General features: G+C 34.4%; 3 protein-coding genes across 3 annotated transcripts; 2 read left to right on the forward strand and 1 right to left on the reverse strand.

Annotated features, from left to right (window-relative positions):
* Positions 1–751: 751 nt before the first annotated feature.
* Positions 752–3,238, forward strand: RpS29 (ribosomal protein S29). Its single transcript, XM_089640835.1, has 3 exons — positions 752–911; positions 1,603–1,702; positions 3,100–3,238. The coding sequence occupies exons 1-3, from the start codon at positions 850–852 to the stop codon at positions 3,106–3,108; spliced, it is 171 nt and encodes a 56-aa protein (XP_089496961.1). The 5' UTR covers positions 752–849; the 3' UTR covers positions 3,109–3,238.
* LOC149416617 (uncharacterized) lies at positions 3,226–22,793 on the reverse strand. The gene is made up of 7 exons (XM_089641287.1): positions 22,787–22,793; positions 21,858–22,053; positions 19,072–19,280; positions 17,778–17,960; positions 9,853–10,041; positions 4,621–4,796; positions 3,226–3,310 (listed from the first exon to the last, which is right to left on the reverse strand). Exons 1-7 carry the CDS (start codon positions 22,791–22,793, stop codon positions 3,254–3,256), a joined length of 1,017 nt encoding a protein of 338 aa, XP_089497413.1. The 3' UTR covers positions 3,226–3,253.
* LOC149416618 (uncharacterized) lies at positions 5,989–8,279 on the forward strand. The gene is made up of 4 exons (XM_089640834.1): positions 5,989–6,252; positions 6,576–6,660; positions 7,290–7,373; positions 8,133–8,279. The coding sequence occupies exons 1-4, from the start codon at positions 6,176–6,178 to the stop codon at positions 8,250–8,252; spliced, it is 366 nt and encodes a 121-aa protein (XP_089496960.1). The 5' UTR covers positions 5,989–6,175; the 3' UTR covers positions 8,253–8,279.
* Positions 22,794–22,866: the final 73 nt, after the last annotated feature.

Consider the following 22,866-nt stretch of genomic DNA (forward strand, 5'->3'; position numbering starts at 1 on the left):
GGACTTACTTTCAGACTTTTCTGCGCGGCGGCCTGAAGAGTGGTATATTTATGCCTGGAGTGGTGCGTAGTACCACCGCTCCAAAGTGTACATGCGGCAGAGTCTAACGTTAATGAGGATTAATAAAGAAAATCATTCAACAGATGAAGTGGAAAGTGTTTATTTTATTATAATTTAATCTTCACTGTAAAACAGAAAATCTGTTTCTAAAGGCTCTGGTAAACGAGTAATTTTTGACGAAAATTTCTTGCTGCCAAGATATTTCCGCATTGTAGATCAAGATTGTTGATTGATTATCGTGTATTGCCTATTCTTGTTGAAGTATTGCCCCTTTAGTGGTGAGTTAGATCGGCTACTGCTACCGTTCAAGTTTGGTGGAGTTATAAAGAAGATTGTGTTTGGTGAATTTGTATTTTAAATTACGGCAATCTCGAAGAGATTAAATAATATTGACTGCAAAGACAATTTTTCGGCAACAGGCAATAATACGCAATTTATCTTTTTCCTAAATTTGCATAGATTTGTAACTGGAATTTTTAGGTCGTTGCGACTCTTTTAAGTTCGTTTCGTCATTTCTATCAGGAACTGTGATACTTTGAACTATGAATTTAGCTGCCAAAAATAAGATCACCGTGTTATGCCGTTTTTATCATTTTATATTATAGTAAATTCAATTCTTCGATAAAAAATGTTGATGAAGATTACCCCGCATTTCTTGTGATATTATATTAAATAAATGTGCGGAAACAAAGTTTGACGGTACTGGCAGCATTCAAGTGACATTTCCGCAACCGCCATCTTTAACTAGACTTCCTTTCACGCCGTGCGTTTGCGAAAAACGGTCGCATCATGGGCCACGAAAATATCTGGTTTTCTCACCCCCGCAAGTTTGGTCCAGGATCACGGTCTTGGTAAGTCAATTATTAATTTAGTCCTAAAAAATACCGCAAATCCACACTGCTACCTCATTTGGGACTTCTTTGACAGGCGAACCCCGTGGTAAATTTCTTCAACGTGGTCTTCCATTAGTGATCCTCTGCTGAATATTTACATGTCTAGTGCATCTTGAGTAAACTAAATAGAAACCTACCTACTCGGAAGTTGATTTTTCTTAATTTTTTACATAAAATTTCTGTCTCTAAACTTAATCTTTGTACGGAAATGTTTACAAGAAAACATAACCTCAATTTCGCCTGTCAGTGTGTACTTGCGCATGGCCGGTGTTTAGCTCTTTGACGTCACAATGTCTATAATATTTTTCTATGAAGTAAACTTAACTCGACTCGCTTATAACATTGGCCTTATTGTAGAAACTGCAATTTTTTGTTGGGTAGTTAATAAGAATTATTGAATTGTATTCAGTTGTCGAATACTTTTTTTAATATGCGAGTAATTAGTCTTAACAGGCTGTTAAGTATTGCCGACCTGTTTCCCACAAAGCTCGCTATAGTGAAACTATTCGTTTCGATGTTCTGCACAGTCTTTAATGCTGTTCTGATACCAAAAATTGAATACAAACCTATTATTTTAGCTAAGGATATCTTTATTATTTTTAATATTGTGCTTTTAATCATTTGTTTATTTTTTTGTTCTGTGCTGTAGCCGTGCCTGCTCCAACAAGCATGGACTCATCCGCAAATATGGACTGAACCTTTGCAGACAGTGCTTCAGAGAATACTCCAACAAGATTGGATTTAAGAAAGTAAGTCACCATTTTATTTCAACTGAAGGTCACCCATTTTGTTAACTGCCTTTTCTCCAATGTTATGTTGCTCTCTTTGTCATATGTCTGATAAAATTGGTGATTATTTTTCTAATCGCCACACTTTTATTTACATGCTCATTATAGCGTATTAGTTTGGGTTAAGTAAGTAATTGATGCGTATTTAGATTGAAACAAAGCTTTGGCAAAAATTAAAACCATACAAAAATCGTGGAAAATGTATAGTTTTATAAAGGATATTTTGAACTTTGTTTGAAAAAAAAAAATCTTTTACCATCTCTTCCGACGAAATAATTGTTTCTTGTAGTGATTAAGTTTAAATGAAGTGTAATTTCCTAATAATCTGTACCTATTAAAAGTGCGTTGGTTAGATAAAATTTTACCTAAATAGTGTTTACTTGTTTGTGGTTGAAAATCGAAAAATGATCCGACATGTTTTCAATATCACTGTCATTTTATACCTAAAGCCCCCATTACACACTGGCCGTTGCACGTGTTGGCTGGCTAACCTGATTATTGTCAGTTTTCATGCACACAACAATTTGGCGTCAACACCATTCACACGTTGGGCCAACAAGAATTTTTAGGCAATTGAATTATGAATTGAGATAATATTGTATTTTAAATGTTTTAGATGCCAAGAAGTTAAGTTTTTTTGCATTATGGTACAATACCAATCAGATGCTCTTAGTTTAAAATTTAATTTGTTAAAGTGCGAGTAATTAGTCTTAACAGGCTGTTAAGTATTGCTGACCTGTTTCCCACAAAGCTCGCTATAGTGAATCTATTCATTTCGATGTTCTGCACAGCCTTCAATGCTGTTCCGATACCAAAAATCGAATACAAAAGTTTTTATTTACGTGGAATATTTAAAACTTATCCCTCAACTTATTTCAGTCATATAATGGGCACAAGGTTAGACTATTTATATATAAATGAGTGAGCAGTCCCTTTTCGCATTTGTTTTTTTACTGTAATTTTGTGTACAATATTTGTTTTGTTATTATTAACCTTACTCGATGCCAATCATATAGCAATAATTTAAATTCCAAATATTTATGATATTGCTAATATTGATAAGTTGTTCATGAATAAATTATTACATTAATGTTGTTTTATAATTTTTATTTATCAAATAATGCCATTTTATACAGTGAGCACTCAGTAATACAAAAAGATAAATAGACTAGACTAACAAAATATATTTTAATGGAATGAAAAAATAATAAAAATTTATTTAGGAAAAAGCAAACTTATTTACAATTCAGTCATTCTTGCTTACTCTTACACGTAATAAAGATCTTGCAGAAAAATATTCAGCAAACTTCAAAGTATTTTTTTTTAACGTTATTAACCATTTGTTTCTTTCTTTACAGCTGGATTAAATTTTCTACCTGGGGCTGGTAGCCGCCTTAACATAAATGGGCCATTATCATCTGTACACTTTATGCTTATATTGAAATGTACATTTCCAAAAATGATTGCATATTTATATTAAAGTAGTTGTCAGCTGAATCTGTCTTTCATTCCTCACGTCTCCCTCTTCAGCAGGTTCCGTTGGAATGTGTTGAGACCGGATCCAACTCTCTGAAATCATAAGTAAACAGTGCAGGAGTCATATCAACGGAATATGTAATTACTTTGTTGCATTGATAAGGATTACGAATTTGATAAGCTTTTTATTGTATTTGTTCAAATAGGTTATTGTGGGGTAGATTCTATCGGTATAAATAAAAAATTTCATTTGTTAAAAATCTTAAATCTCCGAAAGTTCATCTTTGAAATTTTTATACAATGTTGCATTCGAATACATGCTTTTCAGAAAAACAGCGCCATCTGTTGGACAATCATGCTTTTGTTGAAAAACAGCTCCATTTGTTGGACGTAAAAGTAACATGCTATTGTTTCTCTATCTGCGCAGATAGACTGCCACAGCGATCCGTGGCTGGGTACAGCTAGTGTTTCGAATAACAATGCTATTCTTTCTTATTTCGTTGTAGACAATCAACTAGCAGCCTTTGTAATGCAATAAATATTCTATATACACAATGGTTCTATCAGGCTCACAAATTTATTTGCACATGTCTGGTTTAGAACCCGACACCTCTGGATTTAAGAATAGTAATAAGAAAGCTATGCTCGAGGATCTACAATTAGATGGAAGGCTGGAGTTACGCCGGAGTGTTTTGATATCTACTAGGAACACATTGCTAAATTGCATCAGTGCTTGGGTGCAAAATCAGTTCACATTAGGGAATGGTCATGTCAGAAGAACGATGTCACCCTCAAAACTAACTAGAAAGCTACTTCCTGAAGAGAATTTAATTTTAAAGTCTCGAACTTGTTTGCTGGATAATGTTGATAATCCATCTATAAGTACTCTTGAAGAGTTTCAACTACTCCGCAAAGAATTTTGGAATAATGAAGAAAAGTTTTTTATTTATGGTTATTTGAGGACGAAGCAGGAAACAACAACTTAAGAAGAACGGTCATGCGGCCCTTTTCATAGAAAACTTAAATTTGGATTTAAGGCAAAAATGTTTGTAAATTAATATTTTAATCAAAAGGTACAGCAAACGTCTAGTACAGATATGTGCTACTTTATTTATTTATGTTCTAAATTATAAGATAGAGACCGTTAGAGAATCTAATTTTTCACGATTTCAGAGTCCGTTATTTGTGAGTTGGTTAAACGTGATACTCGTTATATTCTACGTTACATAAATGACGTTAATTAATTTATTTTATTAAAATATTTTTTGGTCAAGGTATTGCTTCACAATATTACGACAAATTATTTTTTTGCACCTGTACATTTTATGATCTATATTTCATCAAATTTGTTAAAATGGAATACCTCCAAGCTGAACTGCACAATAATTTCATCAGTTGTTTACCCCGGCAATGAATGCGACGATGGACTTCTTGGCTGGTCGGCAAAACTTGTTCCCTCCCTCCTGGCAACATAAGTTGGGGAAGCAGTCCAGGGTGCTGGAACAGGGCCGGGGGAACAGGTCCAGCCCCTTGGGTGGAGGGGGTGAGCACTGGACGTAGCTGGCCATGTTAGTTAAGGCTGCAAATAACAATAAATAGCTAGACGTAATTCATTTATATGAATAATAGGAACAAGGGAGATCGATCATGAACCATTGTTATGAAACCGTGTGCACAAAAGTGTCACCAACATCATTCACCCATACTACTGCAAATCGCACCTATGCACAGTGGTGCCTCGCATTTATTTCTACCAAGACCCAAGCGCATAACTTTCATTGGTTCTGTCGCTTTGACAGGTGTGGTTTAGTTGTAGCTCGGCGACAGTCTGCGCGTTTTCATGCCAAATCTCCATTTAATTCTATTATGTTTGGCTAAATATAACAAATCACTGATGCCACCTCCGGAGGCATACGCACCTGTCGGGAGTGGAAAGCCCCAATAGCTGCTATAGGATATAATATGAACAGGATGAATTGACGCCAATACTCATCTACGGTGCCAATTTCGCACTTTTATGGGAATAAGGCTCAGAAACCTGGGAATCGATGTTGTGCAACAAGGAAACATCAAACACACAATGATAACGATAACTGTGGTTTATACAGATACTTATTATTAACTTAAACAGACTGGGCTGCTGTTAAAGGAATATAGTGAAACATAGGAGACCATAGATATACCACTCACATAGGAGACTATACAATGAGCTGATGGCCTGAGTGCTTAGGGGAACTAAACTGCTGAATTCACAAACGGAATTGCTCGGCGCATCGGCTCGACACACTTGGACATTCGAGGGCAAGCATCTGGTAGAGCGATGTTGTGTCTAGGGAAATTTCCCCAGATCTAGGGGGAAAAGAAATTTCTTAGATTAAGGCGATCCAATACCAAGTAATGCAAAATCAGATGTTTTTGGTTTGAAAATTTGATTGCTTAGAAATACTACAGATGCTTTAATTAAATACTGCAAGTAGAACACATCTTGGGCTTGTCAGCAATCGATCATTTTTTTGATAAGACCTTTTATAAGCCTAGAAAAAAATAAAGTATCAGGCCTAAAAAAAACTGTCCAGTGCAAAATATCCCATTTACAAACCCATTTTCGGATATTTTTTTTATTGTATAATGTGGGAAATTCATTTTTTTATTTGATAATCGAAGGAAATTTTCATATATGTACCAGAACTTCACAAAATAAACAAAATATGCATTTTCGCGTTGTTCATTTTTACACGAATATTGATCGATTTTCGGGGAGGTAAACATTGAATTTGCCATTGTGAAATAAACTCTATGCCGTCTACGTAAGGGTTAGGCGCTTTTGTATTCAGTTAACGCCCAGCGCTGGCGCTATAAGGACGTTCTTTATCTTAGTGCCGCTCTGTTCTCTGAAAATTTTCAACTAAAATCAGTTTACGTGTAATCGTTTTTTTTTTAAATTCCTAGTTTTATACAATGGGGAGGAAAGACATTAAAAAACAGGGTACGCTCAGTGGCCTAAAAAGAAATAAAAAACATGCTGGAATGTTTGGGTAAGTTAAAATATTTTTTTTCATAGCTATACCTAGAAACAATAATATAATATGAAATATTTGTTTATTTTACGTTATGTTTACAAATCAAACAGATATACATAAAGAATAATAACAAATATACATTGCAAATGAACGCACGATAAAATAAGTTACAATCGTTATTTAAATATACAAAAAAATTATTATAAATCGGTCATCATCGATTATCGAACACGATTAGACTATTAGGTAAGATATACTCATGGAATTGGAATTATTTTTTTATTTTTTCAATGTATGCAGGGTCTTTTGTAATGTAATGTATCTAAATTTTTTTACAGGCCTCTACGTAATCTTTCCGTAAAAAAACAATTAAAAAATACTGCTGTTTCCGAGGGTTCTTTATCTGTCAATGAAAATGTACAAGTAAGTATTTTTTTTACACCTTATTCCTAACTATAATTAGGTATTGTAATTTATTAATTTAGTCGATTTATATGATAATACTATTTGGAAAACAACCATGCAATAATGTCTTTGCCAAAAATTTGTAAATAACGCAGCTGAACAAAACAACGAGTGTTTACCAATTTTAAATCTCGCGGGCTTTTGCGTACCAAAGCGACGCACAGTGGTGAAATTTAACGAAATTGTAAATTATTTAGTAATTATTTATTCGTTTCATTTTCCGTATAAATTAAATGAAAACGATTTTCACGTTTTGGAGAAGATTTATGTTTTTAAATAACTTTTATTGCCAAATTCCTACTTTCCGAGGAAATGATCAAATATAAATTCTTATTTAAACCAAAACTACAGCCCAAAGAGTAGGTTTTTACTGCTAAGCTATTGATGAATACTAAATGAAAGTTAAATTTGGTTATTTTCATTTATTTATATATTATATAAATATCGATGTTTGCCTATGTTGTCCCAACGAATTTCAAGCAATCGAAGTTATTATTAGTAAATTTAATTGGGGCACCGTAAATACAATATTATGTATAGAGATGTGAAATATATGCACAAGTATTGAAATTTCTTTCTAATTGCAGATCAAGACACAGAATCTGAATCAAAAGCGAAGCTCGTTATTCGAGGACACAGAATACTTGGATCTCGAAAATCATTCTCTTGTGGTGAGTGAACTATATTAATTATAATACAGAAATAAACGGAATAATGATAAAAAAATTAAAAAAAATCTAGCTTTCGTGTTATTGACTCTATATTTATTTAAGCTTTTATAATTGCCGATTTTCCATATATCATCAATGTTTACTTAAAAAATTACTGGAATAACCTAGAACCATTTAGCAAAGATGCATGCTTACGGTTAAGTGGTTTATTACCTGGGATTTTAATTGCCTTAGCCTATTGTCGGCTTATCGCTCGAGAGGAAAGTACAGAGTGATAAGACTTCTACCATTATTATGAATTAACAGTTAGACTAAATGACCGGTCAGCCATCCCGTGTACAATTCCTCGGCCGGATCAACAAGTCCTCACTCACGACTCGTTTTGGCTCACTGTGGTGGTAGTAGGAGATTTTCAAATATTGTCAGGATATTCGTAACCCGTGAATATTGTATTTCTTTAAAAAAAATCAATTGGTTAAATTAACAGCGTGAGTATAATTTAACAGTTATATCAATAGATTCGTAGAGTTATGTATCGTAACGTTATTTTTTATTAAAGTTTATTTAGGAATTATTTTGAATGTTCATTGATAGTTAATTTAATAGGAACAACATAGTTTAGGGTTCTTTTATATTGATATTATTTAAGTTTTTTTAAAGTGTTTACTATTTAAAGTAGTATGTACATAACTTGTAATATTTTTTTAAATAAAAATATGAAATGCATGCAAAAGTCATAAAATATATTTTTAATTGCAGAACGATTGTGCCAGAGGGAATATGCCACCGCAACGAAAACTCAATCAAAAACGAAGCTCTTGTTTCGAGGAGACAGATGACACGGATTTCGAAAATCATTCGTTTGTGGTGAGATACTAATTGTTTAGATATTTAGCAGCATGTAGAGTAACCAAACCATACATTCAACAGAGAGTTTCCACATTATTGTATAATGTGGTAAATTAAGTTATTTATAAAATGATCAAAAAAAATTTTGATATTTATGCCTGAACATCCACAAAATAAAATAAAGGGCACTTTTTGGCCATGTTTTTTTCTTGCATAAATCAAAACCGGCGGGTGGTGTTAAGCGGGAATTTTAACCTTATCGCCATCTAAGTAAGGGTTGTTATTGATAGCGGCTCAATTTAAAATATTACACGACGTAGTGCATCTCCTTAAAACACGGTTTCGCTACATTCCGTCCATTATTTAACTGTCAACAAAATGTTTGCATTAATGAACACTTCTCTTCCAACCAAAGCGAATGATTCTAATTCTGTATTGTAAAACATTACTGTGATGTTATTGGAATGTTATTTCTATTATGTTGGTATAGATAACCTACCTTATATATTAGGACCCACCTAAAAATTTACTTAATAAAAAAATATTTAAAAATTGTTGCATAATTTTATTACAAAAAACTGTACAAATTTTAAGTACATTTCTTTCTTCAAGACCCGCATTAATAAAACCCTTCCTTGAACCTCTTCCTTAATCCGCCCCGCAACCCTGCCCAACCAGTGGCGATATAAATATATATATACTATACAACATATATATACCATACAACACATATAAATATATCTGTACAGACAGAGGCGCTTTTGTGAGATGTCGCATAAAAAAACGAAGAGTTTAAAAAACAGTTTTTTGTGCCTCCTGTAAAATTTGATAAATGGAAGAGTTATATGCATTACGCCGATATTATATTATACCGAATTTTTGACAAATTTTACCAGTGTGCGTTTATGGGCGTAATTGGGCAAATAAGGGGCAAATATAAGTCTGGGGTTCGGCTTTCTCTTATTGGTTCTTAAGTTTTATATTACCCATGCCAATAGGCCGCGCCCCTTCCGAATTCGAAGGACATCTGGAATATCACATCGCCTTAAAGTGAAAAAGAAAAAAATCTAGGATAATATTAAAATTTTTGTTATGTAGTCAAAATTCTCAAGCCAATCTGGGGAAATTTATGGAAACTTTCCAATTATCTATAACCTAAAACTAAACCGCTCCCCTCCCTCCAAGGATATAATAATATTCAGAGGGAATTTAATACGTGATACAAACTTATTCTGAAATTTGGGGAAAAATATTTTTGGGCGTATCATCACTGAATGAGGTCTCTTGCTCATGGACATACTCGGCGAGCCGATCCGCTGCGTACATTTATACACAGATCGACTTGTGACGGACAGACGGAGCGAGCCGATCTGTCTTTCGCATAATACACGGGCGGATCTGTGTGAATTCTGCACATAAGTGTGTATATTATTCTACATGTTGCAAAATGCCCATGGAGACATGTACCTGTTGGAAGTGGAAATCACCAATAGTAGGAAATATGAAGAGGGTGAAGTAATGCCAATTCTCGTCTACGATGCCTTTGATGGGAACCCACAACATTACTGCCAACAAGAAAAGGTTTGCGCTAGATTTTAACATAAAATAAACTGAGTGATGAATTACTCACGGCCATTAAATCGCTTTGTAGCAGGCACCAGGTCAAGTCTCGCCATGGCCGTCTTGCAGTACCTCTTTTTGCCATCAGGGCAGCATATCCTCGGCCAGCATTCCGCATCAGTCTCGCAGGTCTGGGTCTCAAACAAGAGCTCACCAAACGGCTCCACAGGACAGTCACGAGGAATCACACCGAGAATTGCTGGAATTCAAAAAAATATAGATTAATTATAACTTAATGGAAATTTGGTTTAGCTTTATAAAATTGTTGTTAAGGCCCCGTAGTAAGCGTTCAAAGATGTTTGAAAGGGAGAAATGTAAATACGAAATCCAGCCATTAATTCAATATGGAATTATTGGATGGGGGGTCATACAACAATATTCTAACCCCGATCAAAGCTAATCATAATCGCAATTCTAAAGAAACCCTTCACATTTCCAACAGAAACGCTATTCGCAGATTTCGGGGTGCCTCGAGTAGAGGATATCTTCAAGAAAAAAGCAATTATCCAATTTTACAAATATAATATCATCAAAAACTTTGAAACCCGCCTATCAAAAAGATATCAATATAACATCAAAATACCAAAATTTAATACCAAACTAATGCCAAACAATTATATCATTTTAGGAATAAAGTATTTCAACCAGTCTTTGAAATAAAGAAATTAAAAGAACGATTAAATTTACGATTGAAATAAAGAAATTAAAAGAACATTTAAATTTCCCATTGAAATAAAGAAATTAAATCAACAAACTGAAACTCAAACTGAAGTTATACTTGTCAGGAATAATTTACTAAATAATTGCCTGTTTTTCCCTTTCTTTATATTTATTATCAGTCTATATTCATCTCTACTTTATTTAGATGTTTCTAATTAGTCTCTCAATTGCTCAATATTTAATATGTAACAGAATCCTATATATGTACACCTACACGTATAGATGATCCAGAAGATTCAATTGTTCCTATTATATATGAGGTGTCCGGGGGTAAAGTGCACTAACTTCGGGAGGTGATTCTACATGATGTTAGAAGTAAATAAGATAAATAACTTTTTCGAAATTCCAACTTTTTTTTCAAATACTAAAATATTTTTCCATAGAAGAATATTTATTTTCTCATGCAAACAATTCAACTTTTTTACCTAAAAACTACCTTAAAACGTTTGAATTTCGAAAAAAGTTACTTTTCTTTTCTACTTCTAAAATCATATAGAATCACCCCCTGAAGTTAATGCACTATACCCCCCGGACACCCGTACACTTACCTATTGCATAATGTTATTCTATTTTCCTTATAATTAGTGTAACTTGCTCACCAAGCACAAGAACCAGTTTCTTCTTTGGTGCGTTTGCAATTATAAATATATTTTGTACTATTAATTTATATAACACCACGAATGTTAGAGGGAGCGTGCTAATATTAAAAAAATGATAATAATTAAGCGAAAATGGTGAAAATATTTAATAAATCATAAAACATTTTAAAATAAAGCAAAAATCTGTCGACGAATTCTTTAGTTGCATTTAAAGATTCACTGTGAATTTTTTCATGCCTATAACATATTAAATAACAGAACAAAACGTGTTTTTAGTAATTTTTGGAGTTTACTTTCAGATTTTTTTTCTATCGAGGGAATTTCATATAATTAACGTTTCGGCATATTATCTTCAAAAATAACTTTTTTTTTGGAACTTAAAAACTTAAAGAGTTGACGAGAAACTTGTTATAAATTGGTAGTAAATTGGGTGTGCTGGGGCTTAAGTAACTGGAAGGAGAAAGTGCACTTCCTATAAAAGCAATTTATTACAAAGTTTTAGTAGATGTAATAAAATTTTATTGGTTCATTAAATTCCTATAATATGTTACTTTACATTCAATTTATATTTTTATTCAAAAAAGTAATGTTACGTCATTTACAATAAAAAAATGATTATGTGATATAAAATATAAGATGTACCCCCATGTAAATATATATATTATTACACATAATTTCTTACTTTGACTTAATACTATACTACAGATTGCTACTTATATTTTATTTATATCTCTTTTTTTCATACTTTTAATCTTAGGTACTACTATTTACTGATTATACCGTTATACTTACATTTATATTGTTGCATTCCTTATGTTGCTGTACTATTCTCTGTAATTTAGTATGTGAATGGCACATGTTGTGCCATATATGTGAAAATAAATAAATAAATAACTAAGCTGAGCTTTCGTATGTGACCATGTTATCGTTATTTGTTTATTTATAAAGAGTATTGTTAACATTATTAGTGTTTTTTAAAGCCACGATTATGCTACCATTTTTGTACACTCTTATTTAGAATATTCTAGTCGTTAGTTTAGTTTAGGTTAGGTGTGTTCATCAGCTCAGTGTTTCAGTTCCAGATTAATATATACATACACTAGTTGGCAGGGCCGAATTTAGGTCTAGACAACCTTAGCAGTTGCCCAGGGCGGCTATTTTACTGAAAGTAGTGTAAGATTGTTTTAGCTAGGTACATTATTTTTAATTAATACCTACCTACAACTTTTTTTGATTACCAATATACCTTAACATCCCATTGTGACCTCCACCAACTCTTTTACACCGCACATGAAAGTAAACGAAACATAAAACAGAACAGAACAGACATAAAAATAAAAAGATAAAGGTCACAAACTAGGAATCAAACCCAGAATCTCTTGTCTTACCGGGACAGGCGTCTTAAACCACTCGACCATTGGGACCTATTTATTAAACGTCATATTTGGTTACGGTCTCAACTGGAAATCGAACCCAGGATCTCTGTTTTACCGGAATCACGTCTTTAACCTCCCGACTTTAAAAGAATTTATTTTTTTACAGACAAAACTGTTTATACATACCTATTCATATTGCGTTTGTACGGACGCAAATCATTTGTCTTAATATGTATTTATTCAAATGCCATATAATGGCTTTTACAATACAGTGATAATCGAATTACAAGCGTACAGTGATAAACAGGATAATAATAGCAATAAATTAAAGAACAATTAATGTGTAAACAAAAATACTATTGCAAGTGATGCAGTTATTTATAAGTGCTTTAAGACAATGCATAATTCAAAAGAAATAGGTATATACCAGTGTAACAATAGTTGAATCAGTAGTAAGTCTATTGTTACCCACAAAATTAATTGTACTTGGAATAGCTGAGTAGGCATCGCAACTTGGCATTAACAATTAAGAAATATAAGAAATAATTTTTTTTGTTTTTAATGAGTTTTTATTATTCACAATGTACATTTGTTACGTATAAATTTTTTAATTTTTTTATAAAATTAGCGACCGGTTTCGACACGTCCGTGTCATTAACTAGCTATTTTAAAACTAAATTCTTAAGTGCAGAAATATGGGGTTTTATTTAGTTTGATTCTTTGGTGGGTGGAATTTGAGGGAGGGGGAGGGGGTTGAGAGGGAAACGGAGGGAGGAGTCAACATAACGGGGAACATTGTCAATAGAGGTGATTTGCAAGGTGCTATTATTTTATTTACTATATTAATGCTTGAATTAATTTTTTTGTTGATTTCTAATGTTTCTAATGCGCACAAATTAAAATATTTATTAATGTTAGAATGTTTAAACTTAGTTTTATCCCGGTTGAAGCTATGGCCTGTCTCTATCAAATGATTAACGAACTCGGAGAAATTATTATTTTTTAAACATAGTTCATAGTTTATAGTGGAGATAATAACACTCAATCTAGTAAAAATCTAATATATAAAAAACTTCTTTATACAGGCGACTTATCCTTACAAATATCCCACATGTTACCAGTTAATATTTCGACAGCTTTTTACACTAATTCTAAAATAAAAAACTTAATTAATAACAAGGATGTTTCAAATAAATTAGATAAAAATGGGATATACACTTTAGAGTGTAATGATTGTAACTCGCAGTATGTAGGTATGACTACAAGAAATTTCAAAACCAGAATTAGGGAACACGAACTATGTTTAAAAAATAATAATTTATCCGAGTTCGCTAATCATTTGATAGATACAGGCCATAGCTTCAACCGGGATAAAACTAAGTTTAAACATTCTAACATTAATAAATATTTTAATTTGTGCGCATTTGCGACTCAAAACACCTTTCCACTGTGACAATACTATGACGAACGCAGAACAAAACTCAACCATAAATCGCTTGCATATTTTAGGCAATGAATATGCTAATATTGATCACGCTGCCGGTAATCTGTCTTCATACAAAAGATGCGTTAAACTAAATTTGTTTGCTAGTACCACGTAAATACATCATGTAAACATAATATGCCTACCAGTACTTCTAAAACTATTAATGCACTTGAAATCATAAGTACTTGTAAAATTTATCATATCGGTTAACATAATCCAGGATTTATTACTTTTTATATTTAAATCATTGTCGGTACCTTGAGATAGGTATCTTATTGGTACATTTTATTGTTTTATTTCAATCTTTAAATTTTTATTTTTATTTTTACTTTTTCCTAATAAATTATGGTTTGTACTTTAATACTTTATATTTTAAACTATTCACTTTACAATTTACTTTTATACATTATAGTTTTTATACACTACTTATTACCTTACTTTTTACCTATTTTCTTAAATTTTACTAACATTTATACTGTTATTCTTCATGTTGTTGTACTATTATATGTATGTCAATTATGTTAATGGCACGTGTTGTGCCGTATATGTGTAAATAAATAAATAAATAAATTAGAAACATTAGAAATCAACAAAAAAATTAATTCAAGCATTAATATAGTAAATAAAATAATAGCACCTTGCAAATCACCTCTATTGACAATGTTCCCCGTTATGTTGACTCCTCCCTCCGTTTCCCTCTCAACCCCCTCCCCCTCCCTCAAATCCCACCCACCAAAGAACCAAACTAAATAAAACCCCATATTTCTGCACTTAAAAATTTAGTTTTAAAATAGCTAGTTAATGACACGGACGTGTCGAAACCGGTCGCTAATTTTATAAAAAAAATTATACGTAACAAATGTACATTGTGAATAATAAAAACTCATTAAAAACAAAAAATGTCTAGAAATTGTTATATAGTGAATGCCAAAGAAATATAAACAAAAAAAAAAAATTTAATAAAGTAATACATAATTGTCGCATTAATTCGTAGACTGCGTAACTCCAAACTTTTCGAAAATACGCTTTTAATGCCATCTGGTGTTAAAATTAGACCCGCATCGACTAGTAAAACTCGAAAATTTAAAAAAAATTAACCTTTTAGATAAACACAAATTAGAAAACTGCGTAAAATTATGGTGCCATTTTTACTCGCGAATACTTCGTAACTCCTTAATTCAGTATTGGCCGGTGAGCCGTGCACGCTTGTTGTGTTTTTGACTGAGGAAATTTATTTACGGTGTAATAGTTTTACCGTGAAATTAACTGAGATAAGTTGATTAATCAATTTTGAACATTTTGTAACCTTAATTCTAATTGTGAAGTCACGAATAGTGTTTTGTATCTGTAGTCTAAACTGACGTCTTCTGCACCGTGTGACGCTCTGCCGTAGCTCTCTTGTTTTATGTGCGTCTGCGGTTTCGTAAATACCTAATAGGTCCTTGTTCTGTGATTATCTCTTCTTCAAGGTCACCATCTCTTTGCAAGTGGATCTCCTCCTGATGGATATCCGGATCCGGTTCTTCACTGTCCTCTTCAAACAAACCCAAAATATTTACGGTGGAACGTGCGGCAATTCCATCTCGTCTCTCCTCAGACACAGTCCGTTCTCTGTCAGGCATCTTCCGCGGGTCAAGCACATGTCTTGGTATGTCATCTACTTCGATGTTGTTGACTGAAGTAAGTCCTGTCACCCTTCCATGCACGATGTGCATCTCCCATCTACTGGTTTAACCGCAAGAAGATCGCCCACTTAGAGCTCAGTCAATACTTCCTCTTCTATATTCACTTGCGCAGAAGGGTGTCTCCACGAGTGTGGAAGTGTGAACTATACTAGACAGCGCAATACCTCGATCATCCTGACTTTTTGCAGCCAAAGATTGTACCGAAACACTGCCTGCAGGGGATCGCTTCCACTTCTGGCTTTAGTTCTCTTTATTGTTTGATGATGTCGTTCAACTATACCGTTTCCAGCTGGTCGGTATGCCGCGCAAAATCTTTGACGAACATTCCATCTCTTACACTTATCTGTAACACTGTAGGAACAAAATGAAGTACCATTGTCCATGAGAACTACTTTGGGCGGGCCTCTTTTCCGAAACACTTCTTCCAAATGTCTGATAATCGAAGCTGCATTATCTGACTCGATTTCCCGCCACACGGCAAACCTACTTGGACCGTAATCGATAAATGTGAGTAAACATTTCCTACCGAAATGAGTAACATCAACTGCCAAGCGACTCCAGGTTGTCACAACATTAAGATTACCCGCTTCATGGGATGATGGTGGAGGGTCAATTGTCCTGCATTGTACGCAGGACCGCACGCATCTATCGACGTCCTTTCTTCTCGCCTCGGGATCGACCAGCCGGGCAAGATGAAGCGTTCACTTTACTCCAAAGTGATGCTGAGCATGGAGAGTTTCTACGCTTAAAGCACATGTTTGCTCACAAGTTCCACTTTCAAGTCTCTCCCACCTATCTTCACACTCTGAGGAGTCTCTTTCACAACGTTTCCTGTCATGGCTACTTTTTGCCCGGGTCTTGCAAACCCTAGTAAGTACATCAGTTTTATTTCTACAGGATAACAAGGGTGATCGACAATGTAAGATCAAATTTTTCTACAATCTCCTTCATCAACTCCAAGCGTCACTTAACGATCATCTCTGACACGACTACTCCCGGTCAGTGTAGATCTCACCCAGCACAAAACCGTCGCCGAATCTGTAATGATCTCCAGAGTTTGAAGATTTCACTTGAGAGTCAGATTTAATCAAAGTACCAGCATTTACAAGACTTAAAACAGACATTAGAAAAGGATTACCACTCCTTTAACGATAACCTTCCGCATCATTAAAATCATTAAAATGCATCTAAATAGACTGCCTCGACATACACATACATTGTTGTGTTTTATTTTGTAAATGTAAAATTCATATCTCCCAAATTTTCCGCTAGGTTGTTCATAAAACTGTTCGCAGAAAAGTATGTATCTTTTGTAAAATGCGTATCTCCTTTCTCGGTTTTTACGTAAACTTCCTAACTCCGATTTGAAATAGAAAGCCTTAACTTACAAAAGTTTAATGATTGAAAATAAATTTCCAAATATATTATATGTTCGAAACATAAATAAAAAGAATAAGCCGTCTTTCATTTTTTTTCACTACGAGGTTTTTTGTGCCTCCTGTAAAATTTTACATTTGGGAGTTACGCATTCTACGAATTAATGCGACGTAAAAAAATGTTAGCTAACACTATAAGATATCAAGGAGCCATACAGAAGAATATTATCATTCCTGACATTGATTATTGTGTTTGAGGTATGTTATTATAGTCTTCTTATAACTGTATTCCGTGTTATTGTAAAGCAATACCGTGCAAAAGCGTATTTTAATAAAATAAATTAGTAAACGCCATCTATGAACGCGTAGAATATAACGAGCGTCACGTTTAAACAAAACAATATTATCTTGCAACAATTTTTCTTATATTTTGGCAGCTATCTTTTCGAATGATGATTAAGTTCTAAAGAATTCGTTTTTAACCTAGATAGTGTCTAGGACAAATAAATCCGATTTTTATTTAGTTGATACAACATTTGATTTTTCTGTGTCGTGTTCATGTTTCGTTAATATTTATTAGTAATATTTTCTTCTTCAATGATGTATTGAATTTATGGGTATATCCTTCAAAAGTTGTTCCAATAAAAATTGAATAATTATCAATTACATCAAATAAACAGAGCCGAATCTTACGTTGATGGGTCTGTTCAGTGAGGGGAGCCTCGGTGCCTCTGACGCAGACCTGGTTGCAGCACAAGAAGTCCTGTCCCAGGCTTTTCTTACACTCACTGTGCTTTTTCACGCAGCGGACGGCGAAGAACTGGAAGGGTAGCTGCTTTGGACACACAATGTCGTCAGAGTTGGCTGCTTTCTTTGCTGAAAACAGATAAAAACCAACTAAAATTATCGTATTTTAAAATAGACCAATAAAAAAGTTTCATTTCATAATTGAAGATCTACGATAAAACCGTTTCATATCATCACTGAAGATCCACAGTAAAACAGTTTCATTTCATCATTGAAGATCTACAATAAAACAGCTATGCACAGCAAAAGAAATTTTCATTGAAGATCTACAAATAAACTTAAGCTACAAATCGCAACAAAATCAAAATTGTAGATCTGCTAACTTACTGACCTAACCTAACGCAAAACGAAAATACATCTTTTGATTTGCATGTTTTAACCCCTAGAGCAATTTTGGTAACATTTCCCAGATGTCAAACGCGGGTCGAGTTTTGGGGAGATATTTCTACCAGTCTGACATGGACTCATTTTGTATTACAGTGATATATATTGTTTAAACAGTTTTAGAAAGAGAGAACACCATGCTTTGCTAAATACCTGATCTATCTTAATCCAGTCGGCTCTTCGAGGAAGCTGGGAAAAAATGAGGTGTTCATTATAAAACATTTAGTGAATTTACTTCTAATTATTTATGTTGTGCCTCGTTCTGAGGTTTCAGTTTTAGTTGATCAACTTTTACTGAACGACAAAAATTGAACAAGAAAGATGTTGTTGATTTGTTGAAAGAAGGTTCACACTTTTCAATATGCTTTCAAGTGACGGGATAATCAATTAAAATTGTAAAAATTGAAACGTCTGATCCAGCTATTATGGTAGCAGAGATGCGTTTTCAATTTGCTTGCGATTTAAAGCTAAAATCTGTGTTTCGCTTATATTTCGTAAATTTAAAATGATTTGGTTGCTAGTTGCTAGTAGAGTCGTTAAAGATTAGTTAAATTTACAATTTCGTAACAACGATTGATTATCTTTCTTAAATTTAAGTTTAATTTTTAAATTACGTCTACAGTTGGCTATAATTGGCGATGTGTGAATGCAGCGCGGTGCAGACCACTGAACATGTGGTCCACTGTTCCACTCATTCCCCGGCGGGATTGATGAGGTCCACAGGGCGATTCCTGAGGCGCTTGACTGGCTCGCAGACATAGATGTCCCTCACCACACGATAGATTAAGAAGTTTACCTTTTACCGCTGTAGTAGTTTTGGGACTTTGCTTGGCAGTAGTCGGCCTCTGCGTGGTGGTGGTTGGTTTGGGTGTGGTGGTTGTGGTTGTAGTAGTGGTGGTAGCTTTGGTGGTGGTGGAAGTGCTGGTGGGCGCTGCGGCAGTGGTGACGATGGGCAGCAACTGCAGGAAAGTCTGGCCGGTGTTTTCAAGGTCCTTTTGTTTCTTTCTGGAATATAATATACATTTACGTATACACAACCGTACCACATAATATATGGCCAAATTTCATTACCAAAGGATTATTTATTCGTTATTTTATTTTACTTCGTTTTAATTTAATTTATTTTGTTTTATTTAATTTCATTTATTTATCGTATTTTATATGTAAAATGGGAGCCTGATGCCCGGCTCCCTCACTCAACGCGGGAACATGGAGAAGCCCCTTCAAGTACCTACTTTTGCTTACATAATTCACACCTACAGACGTTTCGCATCTTAATTCCGACAGATGCCAATAAATGTCGTCGTTATGGATAATTATAAAAAAATATTCATAATGCTGTACTGATTAATGAGAGCGAGTTTGAACATGATGAGGTCGCTGTATTTGCCGCCCCACTGAACGTGCCGCCCTAGTGCAATGCACGCCCAGCACAGTCTCTTACGGCGGGCCTGACGGCGCCGTGTCTGATAAGAATGATCTGAAAAAGAACTACAAACTATTGGGTGATTTTTTTTTGTCTATGGCCAAGTGAGGTTATGAAGTACCTAATCTATTTTTATTTATTTTTTTTAGAAGAATTTTTTATCACTTTTTTATTTATTTATTTATTTATTTATCTATATAAAGTTTTTTACAAGTGGTTTTTCGATGCCTGTCTCACTAGGGTAAACCTGTGTCGAGACACAGACTTTGCGATGGCATTACTTGGTTTGCTAAGACAAATAACTTAGTTTACATCACTTTATTTTTATATAATCAATCTACATGTGTCGCGAAAAATGTTCACTTAGTCAGGAGTAAATGTACCAAAGTTAAAGATTACGCTGTTACTAAAAAACGTGGTGAAAATTTTGTTCAAATGATAAACAACAGTGTAGGTATGTATCAACGTTACTAATACATAAACTGAGATAAAAGAGTAAATGGAAAGATATACACATTCTTTACACAGCCAAAGGGGGTTGTCTGTTGTATAAGCTTGAATTTCTCATCGAATTTTGGAGTATTTTCAAATTATTTTAAATGTTGTTGATATTTCTTCTTTTTGAAGATGTCGTAAAAATAAATTCAATTTTAAGAAACTAGATAAAATTACCTTTCAGATTTTTGTATTTGAAATAGACTTTTATTTGAAAAAAATTGGAATATTTTAATTTCAAACGTGAAAAAAGTGGAAAAAACACACTTATTTAATGGTTTTATGTAAAGATGCCGTACTTCGTGGCTTCATGGTCTTCATTACTGGTTTGAGTGCAGTTCCACAGAATTATTCCAGGCTGCAGCATGTATGATATGGGTGATGATCAGAGGCGGATTTGCCCTTAGGCCTATGTAGGCCCGGGCCTAGGGCGGCCAGATATTAGGGGCGGCCAATCGTGACAAAAAAGTCACAGATGATAACAAGAAATTACTTCCTAAGTACCTAAATATTCTACGTACGAAATAGCGATATGCAAGAGCGTGTTCACACACAGCACACAGCGCGCCCCCACGCCCCGCAGCCGCCCTCGCCACACCTATGATGGGTACTGAGAAAGGGGCGGCTACATGCTCTGGGGCCTAGGGCGGCCAAGACTGCAAATCCGCCTCTGGTGATGATTCCCTGTTGATAGCCAATCTCCGATAAGAGAAGGCACAAGAAAAGAGTAGGTAGTATTTTGATAGCGTTTAGCATTAGCCATAAATATACCATGTCTTTGCTAACAATTTTCGAGAATTTTCCTGAATATACGGTTTTCATTTGGTATTTTTATTGCTGAATTTTAATTAACACTTGTCGCAGTAAAAACGCCAAACGAAAACGATTTGTTCTGGAAAATCATAATTTTCGATCTGAAAACGAACGGAAGTCGATTTCAGGTTTTGCGCTTGTCCTATCATCGACATATTATCGCTGCAATAATAATGTTATTTTTATTGTCGAAACAACAGCAATTATTATTATTATTACAGTCAAACATTGACGCGGAAAAAGAATCTTCAAAGAAAATGTACGACTTAGATGTAATCTATCTAAGTGATATGTGATTAAGATTTTTTTTTTTAATTTTCACGACTTAATATTTTAATGTAGTTAATTAACCATCACGACATTTTTCCGTACCGTTAGGCAGAGCGGATAGAACGCCACAAAACTCTATTTTGATACATACTCCTGATTAAATTCCTGAGCGCGCGTCCATCAGCCATTCAAAATGTACAAGCAGTGTTTCTTTCAGGTATCTACCTATATAATATACTAGCAACTAACATGTCATATGACACTCCGTGTTCCCGAAGCTCCCGATTTATCGGGAGATCTCCCAATTTTCCACTATGTTTTCCGATCTCCCGCAAAAGCACCAATATCTCTTTTAGTCGCTACGCCGCTGTCAGCTGTCAAGGTCCCGTGTCAATCCCGTACAATTAAATGATATTCCGCGGCAGCTCTCCAATTGATCTGACCCCCCTACTGCTGTAGAGATAGCTTCGTGTGACACTACAAATATATTATCTGTAAAGAAACACTATTTACAAGGAGATATTATTATTAAGTAGTATTAACTATGCATGTAATAGTGTCTGCACAATTCGTCTTACACGTTCTGTTTCTTGTCTCGCCTGACCCCCTTGGTGCACCGCTTGCCCTGGCTCTCGCTCTTGCAGCAGACGAAGGTGGGCCCCATGAGTCCGCAGTCCTGCGGGGTGGAGCAGGGCAAGGGGAAGAACTCGAAGGGTATGCTGGCGGCGGGAGGGCACCGCAGCTCCGACTTGGCAGCTTTCACGGGGGAATTTACTGGAAAAATAAATGTTTAATATAACTATTAAAAATATATTTATAATATAGGTACCGTGGTTTGCGGCATGGATTTGATTTGCATGCCAATCTATTGTTTTATTTCGAGATTGATGAATTTTTGCACACTTGACATTCAAAACACGAGGAAAGTCTACATGAGATTTAGAAAAACCACCCCAGTAGAATTTTTGATACTTTTTGATAAAATTTTGCACACTTGACTGACGTTCCAAGTAAACTCGGCAAACGCCCGAACCTTCAGCTAGTCTCTAAATACTATGAAATAAAGTCGCTATCCGCGTCTATCTGTCTGTACGCTTAGTTCTTCAAAACTACGCAACGGATTTTGATAAGATTTTCATAATAATTTAGAGAATTTCTTCTGGAAGGCTTACATATATAATACATTCACATTATATTTATAGAAAGTAGAGAAAAGTCGATGTTGTATAATTGTTATATCTCTGCTTTACTTGCAGATTTAGTATTGGGAACTCTTGCGAAAAGTAAAAGGTTCTTTTACTATAATTACGTTTATTTACTTTACAATAAATAAGTCTGGATTTAGCTACACTGTTCATTACCCGAGGGTTGGTAATTCTCTGTTTCTAAAAGTTTGTTGTCTGGCAATAATATCCCACAGGCAATTGCTACACTCTAGCGACATCTGTCGGACTCTGGAGTAAGCTTTGACTGGTGCCATCTATCGCTTGAAAACCCAACTTATTACCAAACATCACAATTAAACTCGTAAAAATATGTTTTCGGGCACTACATTGTTAACGCTGGCTAAACCTTATGAGATACATC

This window comes from Hesperophylax consimilis, chromosome 16, assembly GCF_061612785.1.
Source record: "Hesperophylax consimilis isolate HC1 chromosome 16, BYU_Hcon_1.0, whole genome shotgun sequence".
Lineage (NCBI taxonomy): Eukaryota > Metazoa > Arthropoda > Insecta > Trichoptera > Limnephilidae > Hesperophylax > Hesperophylax consimilis.